Source organism: Colias eurytheme, chromosome 1, assembly GCF_061535395.1.
Source record: "Colias eurytheme isolate Ceu_HAF_F1 chromosome 1, ilColEury1 Martin Lab GWU primary, whole genome shotgun sequence".
Lineage (NCBI taxonomy): Eukaryota > Metazoa > Arthropoda > Insecta > Lepidoptera > Pieridae > Colias > Colias eurytheme.
Genome location: NC_142980.1, coordinates 11,006,975 through 11,017,463, shown reverse-complemented (window position 1 = coordinate 11,017,463; position 10,489 = coordinate 11,006,975). Strand labels below are relative to the sequence as shown.

Here is a 10,489-nt window from a genome sequence, read left to right as displayed (position 1 = left end):
TTATTAAAATATTATATTTATCGTCGCCTAGTACCCACAACACAAGCCTTAATTGAGCTTACTGTGGGACTAGGTCGATTTGTGTAATAATGTCCTATAATAATATTTAATATCTATAATTTATTAATACACGGTAATGGTTTAAATGCTCATATAATACTTCTGGTTTACGAATATAAATACTATCATGCACTGAAACTATATAAATATGTTTCGTTACTATACAAATATTGAACAACATTCGAAAACTGTATAAGTTGTTTAAGTTTCAAGTAATTATATTAAAAGGAACTCTGTACACTAAAAGAAGTACCCGAAGAGATTCATACTATATTACATACATCCAACCGAAAAGACTAGAAAAAGTAATTAAACTATTTTATAACTACAACTGCTATCTTAAATTTAAGAATATAATAGTTTTTATATATACATTTACAATTATCTAAATTTCGAACGTCACAATCGCTACATGTAGAGTCATACAAGATATAATTCAAAAACGCACAACTACCTCGCATAAATTTAAAACAATTTATTTCGTTTATAATTCAAATTTATCTAAAATTCACCTCATCAACAGATATACAAATTAATATGTCTTCTGGCACTAATTATAAGCTTCGTAAAAGGATTCCTTAAACGAAGCTTAGTCGATCGAATCTAAACAATATATCGTTCATTTTCACTCGATTGCATATTTTTCAATAGGCATTGTGAAATATTTCTCTTCGTTGTAAACCTCCCGCTGTGTCCACCGTTATTACCTAAAACAAATAAAATATGATACGTCTCTTTAAAATTAAATCTTAGAGCTAGGTAAAATTATTAGTATAAAATGATTATGACTATGACTGCCTAATTATTTCAGTGTTCGTAAAACTTTGCATGTAATTTTTTTAATTGAATTGTTTCTTTGTTAATTTAGATAACAATAATTTTAATAATCTATTGATAGATGCAAGATGGAAAGCCAGCAATAGTTGATTAGTCTCCTGTAAAAGTTGTCTCTATCTCGTAACGTGGAAGAGCTCTTTTATCAACTTTAAATTCTAAAATTTATAAAAATACGGATATTTTTATTTATTGCCCTTCCATAAATATTCTTATAAACAGTAGTACTTATTATAATATTACTAATAATTAAAAATTCTTATAATTTATTAGTACTAAATGTCTACTAATTTTGTAAAATGTGTGCACTTAAACTCATTTATGTTGTTGATGTAATCGAATCTTGTTTTTAACCGTGGGCTGAATACTTGAAGGTAAGCTCTCCGTACTCTGAACACTTAAACTTTCGGTATTGACTAGTAAAATTCAAATGTGAAGCTCCATTGAGACATTCACAATATCATATTACAACTGCAGAACAAGATTTTGCAATTACCTACCTTTTATTTTAAAAACAATAAATCGCTTAATGATTTCACGACACATATTATTATTAACATACTCTGAATGGTAATTGGGAAATAAGTACCAATATAAATTTAATAATACCCACTGAAAGTGATAAAAAAATACCTGAACTCTAGTGTCTGTAGATAAATTACGACATAACAGCTTGTTTCAATTGTAACAAGGTATAAGATAGAGTATGTAAGTACCCTCGATTTTACGAGCCACAAATTTTATTATAGCACAGAACAAACCACTAAAGCGAGAGATTGTTTTATGCCATTAAACAAAAGCTTGATATCCCACTTTTATAATTCGAGTATCAAACAAGTGTATAAGAATATTTTTGTGTGTTTTATAAATCTTCTCTCGCGTAAAGTTTTACGAGTTATTTAATGCTCCCTGAAGTGTTTGATGCATTGAAGTAATAGTCCCTAGTCTACACTGTAATAAACTGTTCTGGCCAAATTTATTTATGTGCACACTTTAAAATGTATTTGCTTGTAAATTTTATATTAAATTATCGCATTATATTCGATGCTCACAGCAGTCGGTTTCGTGATTTTTGTTAAAATTTTGTCTTAGTCAGATTCTTTTGTAAACATTTTGTTTAAACACAAGCGCACTTGGACACCAGATGGTCAAATTCATTCGTGCGCCATTACAAAAACTTCAATTGTCTTTGCAATGCAGGCTAAATACTTTATAAAAACGACCTAAGTTTGCAAAGTTAAAAGTGATAAAGATTGAAAATCTTTTACTGGCATTAAATTCTCATTAATTGATCTTTGACGCATATTGCAAGATAAATCAATAAAAAATAAGGAATTCACTACATTTGACAGTCAAATTAATTTGGCTATAGGTGTTAGTTTTATAGTACTATGGCATATTTAGTGTAAAATAAATCAGAGCAGTGATACTTAAAGTAATCCCAAACGAATTATACTTCACGTTCTTTGGATAATGTATGTCCAGCGCTAATCAAAACAACCGTCCGCGGCGGCTCTTGTAAATTACGAGCGTTAGATCACACAAGAAGTTCAACCTCACACACAGGCTTCCCATACTCACACAGTATCATCAGCATTCATTGTTACGGATTTCAAACACGTGTTAAAACTGAACATACCTATGGATGTGAACGGAGCGGGAGGCGGCAGGGTCGGCCGCCGATCTGTAAACAGTGGTTATCGACGCGCCGCCGCTTGCCTCTACGGCATCTCCGGCCACCGCGCTATATTTATCCGTTGGAACTGACGCGTGCGGCTAAATCCGTTCGGCGCCGTATGATGCCGGCCTCCTGCAACCACAACCACGTCACGAAGTGCTCCAACATCCACCCCTCAGCCGCAGGGGTCGACTACAAACACAACTCGCACTGCTAGATTCGCGACGCCTGCACTGGACATTAAAAATTCGCAAATAGCTAATAAAGTAATAAGGTTCTCACCTGAGGGCGAAATCTCAGTAGGACTTGTGAGCGGGTGCGGGAGCAGCTGCGACGCAGGCCTGGTGGTGGTAGTACGATGGAGCGGGTGTACGGTAGTGGTGGTGCGGAGGTGGAGAGGCGCGATAAGCGTCAGGCACCGGCGAACCGCTTCGGAAACCCGCTAGTTGACAGCTCGGTGGTTCGAAGAGATCTCTGAAAGCTGGCGGAAGCTGTTCAGCAGGCGGCTCGGGGGCTGCGTACCACCCTGAAGTAGCTGCTCGAAATTCTTCTGCAGCTAGTGAGTAGGGTTGCGGTGAACAGTACACAGCGGAAGGAGGCAACCGAGGTTCGCTGAACTCATCGAGCGCGTCGTTAGGCTTCTCAAATCGTGCACAATCTGCGCCAGGTTCACGTTTAGGTCTACATTCAAAAATTCGCGGTTTAACGTCGGGTTTAATATCCCTTTGCTGACCGAGGGCATCTGCCGCACTGAGCGCCTCTTGTGCCGCAAGGGCTTCCTGTGCTTGCTGAAGCTGTTGCTGTCGCTTTAGCGCTTCCTCTTTCTCCTTTAGAGCGTCCTTTTTCTTAAAACGACGCCGCCGCCGCAAGTATGATCCGTTATCGAACATGTTGTAAGAATCAGGATCCAAAGTCCAATAACTACCTTTACCAGGCTTTTTATCATCTCTCGCCACTTTGACGAAACATTCATTGAGACTCAGATTGTGTCGGATTGAATTTTGCCAACCTTGCTTATTTTCTCTGTAGTATGGAAATCGTTCCATTATAAATTGGTATATTCCATTCAGAGTGATCCGCCGATCAGGGGCATTTTGAATAGCCATAGCGATCAGAGCTATGTATGAGTATGGGGGTTTGACCATGTCTTTAGGTGTCCCGACGTGTTGCTGATGCGGGTGCAGGTAAGGAGCACCGTAACCGTAACGATATTGTTCATATGCGTAAGGCGTCACACCCGCGGAGTAGCCGCCGGTCGCGCCTCCGCGGTACGCATATGGGCTTTGTTCACCGAACAACGCGTGCATTTTGGCAAATTACGTTCACATCCACAACATTATCAAAATCCGAACACGAACCCCTCGACGTGTTACTGTTACGGCAACAAAACGAAGACTGACTGATTTTGTTTAGATTCACAACAAGAGCCGTTTACATAGCGGACGCTAAACGAGAGGCGAATGAGAGACTGTGGGCGACACCGGCTGTTGTAGAGAGATCCTAAAAGCTCCGCCCTCTACGCCGCAGCTTTTGTTCCCTTCTAGAACTCGTTGTTATCATATATCTCTCTCGCTCGTTTAAACTTGGGATTATAATACGGCGCCCGACACGCCCAGAAAATAGCTGGGGGCGGAGCCAATAAAGCTCGCTTTAACCACATTGAATGCTACCCTTCGTTTCTAGCCCTTTTGGACCCTTTGTTACGCTCAATTGTCAATTATTTTCGGGCATAAATGTATAACTACAAAAACATTAAATTCAGTCGTGAAAAAAATGAATTTGAACCAACGTTTATAAATTTTATTCTATAATATTATCTAAAAAGCTTATCTACGGGTCTGAAGGACTGAAATTATTTCTTATTAATGAATACGTAGGCATTTAAATTATTTTTTGGAAATGAAAGCTTTACAAGATACCTAATAATAATTAGCGGATAGTTTGGCAAATATTTTTAATTGATAACATATTATTTGAAACGGAACCTATACTTGCGAGATTATTAAATAAATGAAGTTAAACCTACCTAGGGTCAACTCATCTAATTCTGTGACAAAACAGAATATGAAAAAAAAAACAGGTTAAACTTTATAAATTTTATTTTTATTTTTAATAGGAACATTAATCAATCTTCTATTTATCAAATGGAGCAAGTGTAATCTTAACACATATGAATTAACTCAGCGTAAAATGAGCTTAATCAAACCGCGATGACTTGTCTAATTCTGTGACAATCACCATAATTCGGTGATAGTACTTCTCTAATTCTGTTATAACCGAATTAAGTGAGTATTTATTATTTTTTAACACAATAGTAAAAAAAATACAATTAATAAAAAATATAAACATATTGAAAGTAATAATTATGTATTTATTTATCAATGAGAAATTATCAAAAGAGGGGAACCATAAAAAATTAATATTGGACTTTATAATTGTTTGTGTGAACAGTGTACTGTAGACTCATTTTTGACTGCAGAATATTTTGAATTGCGGATGTCAGCGTTGTTTCATTATATTTTCTATTTTTATTTTTGTCTTCCTCCATGCTGTCTAAAATAACAAAAATAACTCACTTAATTATGTGATAAAAAAAATAACGGACTTTTTTAAAATGCTTGAAAGCGATCCTACTTTTAAACCAAGTTTAAACCTGAGTAAAAATAAATATTTTCTGACTTAAACGACTAACGTATACGTACTAAAAACAATTATTTATACACGAATTGAAAATAATAAAAATTTGCTTGGTTAATTCGGTGACACTGTTTTGAGTTGCAATCTTGAAAATCGTTAACTTTTTGAACCCAGGAAATAAGGTATTATGCAAAAACAAATGAAAAATTACTAAAACCTTTATCGGTATCAACAAGAATATGTTTTTAACAATTAATTATCAAAGTATCATGAACTTACACTCACCTTTTCTATTTAAAATTAATTAAATAATGACAGCACAGTTGCACGCTCCCGGTGAAACGTCAAACATGGCGGGCGCAGTGACAAATCCCGTGATTGTTACTATCCCACCCGCACGATTTTAACAAAAATTTGTACACGAAAAGAAGCTTTATTACCATACCATAGGGTTAATTTTAATGTATTGGATTTTACTCCTATAACGCTGTAAAAGAGTCCAAACGTTGTATCTCCGAATTAAGTGAGTCACATAATTAGGTGAGTTTACCCTACTCTTAGATCTACAACTTTAAAGAAGTTAAAATAACAAGATTCGAGGGCTCATAACGAACACTTTGCTGAAAAATTTATACTCAGGTATTATACAAGTTAGAAGGTATTAACTTTTAATATGAACTTAAGTATATATTCTTGCTTACCTACCTATATATTCATAATTTATCTAGCTAAAAAGTTTAGCAAATATTCGACGAGTCTACATTTTTAGTGCTATTTTTAGCAAAAAAATTAAAATATGACCTATCAGAATTTTATACACAAATAGTTACTTACTAGTTATTTACTTACCTATATGAAAGATATTCTCGTCTGTTTGCGGTATGCGATTTGTTTTTACGTCTGCATGTTTTTTTTATGTATAAAATACCTATAAATTATTTCTTATCGTTCTCTCGTAGACCGTAGGCTCGTAGCATCGTCTGCGTGCCGAAGAGAAAGCCTCTACCATACCTACCTAGATTAAATGCACTACATAAATGGTTCTACATAAGCGTACGATCTACTGTAACTCAACTAAAACTTAAAGCTACATATTAATCCGGGATTAGTAAAATATACCCTCATCTGTTATTTAAGTATTAAATTATTATTTTAAATAATTAACAACAGTCCATTGTTTATGATTCAATAGTTCGTAATATAATATAAGTGAGCTATGTGGTGGATTTGATGAAAATAACTATATACTATATGAACTTGAAAATATACTCGCCATCTTTGAATGCTCCCCCCACTCCCCCATGCAACTATTTCACTGTACGAAATATTGAATCGTAAACAATGGACTATTGTTAATTATTTAAAATAATAATTTAAAAAATATATTCATGAGTTTTCAATCTATAGTGGTTTAAAGTTAACTCAAAAATGGACCATTTTCGTAAATTTTCTAAAAAATCTTAGAGAAAGTGTAAGAAATGTTATAGTATGCTATATATTCGTGATCTACTCAATAAGCTCTTTCATTTGATACCCCACACGGCATGTTTTGGAAATTTTTATTTTTTTCTTTGTATGCCATATTTAATTACCGGGGTGCGGGCAGGGGGACCACAAAACTGGTTGGCAACATCTGTCTATAGGATGTCTGGGATCTATACACTATATATCAGAAGTCAGATTTAGGTCCGCGATTTTTGCAAACGAAACTCCACTGAGAGTCCGGTCTATCAGTCACTTCAGTGACATTTAGATTTATATTTACTTCACTCGAATTAAAAACACCGTTATTGTGCGCAAAATAATAGCCAAATAAATAAAACTTTTTGCCTTGACTGTACAAGAACCCGGTTGATTTATTTTTTTATTTTATTTTTTTCGTTAGTTATGTGTACTTAATGATCTATCACAAAATCAATATTTCGTGTGTATTGGTCTTAGCCCAAGTTTCAGGCCCAATTTGCCCATTCTCCTTTTTTATCTTTTAAATTTTTTCTGACTTCGTAAATTTCTTCTTTCTCAATGAATTGGGTTTTTTTTTTATATTATAATAGTTCATTTGCGTAAAGCTTTTTATTTTATATGTTGTTCATTATTAATAGAACGTGTTTTGTCATCTTGTTGAATTAAATAGTATTTTTTTATAGGAATGCATATGTTATGTAAGACCGTTATGTTATTTTATAGAAATAAAATCGAATCTCGGCGTTAAAAAAAGAACCGCATGGGCTTGCACGAAACAATCGAATTTAATAAAATACGAACGACGAATCACTTAACAGCATTAATTAATACAATGTATTGTAATGTTAACATTCATGATTTTGCACTATAAAATAAAACATTAACATAAAACTAACTGTACATTGATCTATCAATGATCGGAAGTTGTAACATTCACAATGTTGACTCAAGCCAATGTGAGCGCGACAAATCTTGAATCTTGCTAAGAAAAAAAGGTCCTGTTTGTTTTGAACGTAAGAACACTAATCTGAAGACAGCAGAATTAGTGCACTTCCGTTAAAAAAATCTTTTGCTGTGGATTATAAGGAGATGAAAGAAAAGGTCCGACCAGTCACACACGATAACGTTAATTCCTCTTGGTAGGTGACGACCACTTTTTCAATTGTAACTGTATATTAATTTCCATTACAATGTTTATGAATCTTCTAATATAAATACATATATCAAAACTATTTAAAGATGTACCTATGTACATTATATAGGGTGTGGTGTAATAAATAAATAATATGGTAACTGAGGGTAGAGCACATAGTGCGGTTCAGACTTCTGTGTCTGCTGTCTTGTAGGACTCCAAAAGAAGGATTTTTTCAAAATGTTTTTGTAACAGGTACAGCTAGACTCGCAAAAACGCGCTATCAAATCTATACTAATATTATAAAGCTGATGAGTTTGTTTGTTTGCTTGTTTGAAGGCACGAATCTCAGGAACTACTTACTGATCCGATTTGAAAAATTCTTTCTATTTTAGATAGCCCATTTATCGAGGAAGGCTATAGCACAGGCTATATATTATGTATTACGCTTAGACCAACAGGAGCTAACCACGCGGGTGAAACCGCGAAGCGCAGCTAGTGTTTAATAATCATCTCAAGGGGCACAGAGCCGGCTGCACGCTCGAAAAAACATGACTCATGCGGCGTTACCTCGCTCTGAGGCGTTCCATGTAAGGCTTGAAGTGCAAGCGAGAGCGCAGAACGAGCGACAAAGAAGCACAATCGGACGATGTCACGTTCAACTATTGCCAGTAAACCGACTTTACAGACAACCAATTTTTTTTTATAACAGAGTTAAATCCAATTTCATGCTTTGCCTTTTTTCCCCAAGTTTAAACGATAAAAAGACATTGTCGCCCAAGTGGCCCCATTGCTAAATTAAGAAAAAATAATGCCTGTACTTATCATTAATATCCCGAAATGGTTAAATCTTTATAAACATAAATTAATTTCTATTTTCCTTAGACACGGGTGATACGTGAACAGTGATACCGATATTTTTGTTTTTTGAATGAAATTTATATTGAATACTATGATGGCCTAGGCCTATGATGTCTTGATAAGCTATGAAAGAAACATACTTACCTACCTTATAAGAAAACGCAATCAACAGATACAGGGAATCAAAATCCACGTGAACACAGAGTCTTGAAATTTGCTGAAAAGTAAAGTCTTATAGCTCAGCACAGATAATGAAAAACTCACATTAAAAGCATAATATAATTAGATAATATTTGATAAAATAAAAAACATGTTTGTTCGGAGCCCGCAGTGCGCGAGGCCGCCTCGCACTTGGCCGATTTTATGTTATCTTTTAGCTGCAGTGTTAATAAAAATTAGGAACCTATTTGAATCCTATAGACAGATTAAAAACCTAAATGACTAAGAACTCGATGAGGAGGAGAAAAATGATATAATAGTTTGCATGACATATCTTTAGTCTTTAGATTTGAGCGTAGGTAGTACTGGCGATGAAGTCAGTGATTACAATATTGCCACATTGAAGAACAGCGAGTCTAAATGCGAAACAGAACTAGTATTTCGCAAAGAAACGACCAAACAGAAGAATATAACTGATATCATCAATAATTAATAAATTTTTTATTGTGATACATATTTATAGGTCATAAACATGTCATATATGCCGTAGGTATTTTTTTTTATTAGTTTACTCTGTGGAGTCAGCCTAATTTCATGATCCTCAAAGTTTGAATGCACCAAACAGCAAATACTGAGGAATAAATAAATGTCTTTAAAATTTGAATCAATAGAAACGGTTTTTTTCTTCAATGAATATTGAATACCTACTTAAAAATATAGTCACAGATAGGTACTTCCTATAAAGAGTGCACAAAGGGTCTTATTCCTGAAAACAATATCTTACTGTACGTTTTTAGCAGGTACCTATTATAAAATTAAAATCTATACTTTCATTTCAATTATAAGATAGTGTGAAATTTTTTTAAGATTTGCTTTTTGCAATTTCCTTGTAGGTACTATGTAGAGAGTTAGAATCATCTTATAAGTTCTAACTAGACTACCTACTCAGACCAATAAACTACTTTTAATTCGTTTGAGCTAGACTCCATTAGTCATTTGAACATTATCTTACTGTTATTAGGGTAGGTAGGTACTTACGTATCTGCTAATTCCAAGTTTTTTCTGCTTTTTATCGTTTTATTATGCATAGTAATATACGTTTTTTATTATCCATACTAAATTATATTATTAATATTATAAATGCGAAAGTAACTCTATCTGTCTGTCTGTTACTCAATCACGCCTTAACTACTGAACCAATTTGCATGAAATTTGGTATAGTGATATTTTGATACCCGAGAAAAGACATAGGCTACTTTTTACCCCGGGACATAGGATAGGTTTTATCCCGGAAATCCCACGGGAACGGGAACTATGCGGGTTTTTCTTTGACTGCGCGAGCGAAGCTGCGGGTGGAAAGCTAGTTTTTAATATTTCCATTTTTACTTATTATCACAGACTAATAATAATATACTACGTATACAATTATTATTTATTAACTTCAGATTTAATTTTATCGTGGAACACTTTTTATTTCAGATAAGCTAAGATTTTTTGGCTGTGCATTTTGCCGGCCTTTCAATTTCAATAAATAGGTACGCTCTTTTTTGGAGGCTCCAATGTCATAGTTGAATGGGAATACCGCAGGCAAATCGTTCCAAAGCTTTGCGGTACACAGGAGAAACTATAATAACCCGTTTTGTAAATGAAACAGGGCTAAAAGT

At 34.4% G+C, this 10,489-nt stretch overlaps 1 protein-coding gene across 2 annotated transcripts; it reads right to left on the bottom strand.

The window, feature by feature from the left end:
- Positions 1–265: 265 nt before the first annotated feature.
- Positions 266–3,945, bottom strand: LOC149911238 (uncharacterized). Of its 2 annotated transcripts, XR_016457814.1 has the most exons (3): positions 2,855–3,945; positions 2,534–2,704; positions 266–767 (listed from the first exon to the last, which is right to left on the bottom strand). XR_016457814.1 is itself a non-coding variant. In XM_090113188.1 (2 exons), the coding sequence occupies exon 1, from the start codon at positions 3,877–3,879 to the stop codon at positions 2,869–2,871; it is 1,011 nt and encodes a 336-aa protein (XP_089969314.1). In that variant the 5' UTR covers positions 3,880–3,945; the 3' UTR covers positions 266–767; positions 2,855–2,868. The 2 variants fall into 2 exon arrangements, 1 of the variants encoding a protein (XP_089969314.1); XM_090113188.1 differs by lacking the exon at positions 2,534–2,704.
- Between the last annotated feature and the right edge of the window lie 6,544 nt (positions 3,946–10,489).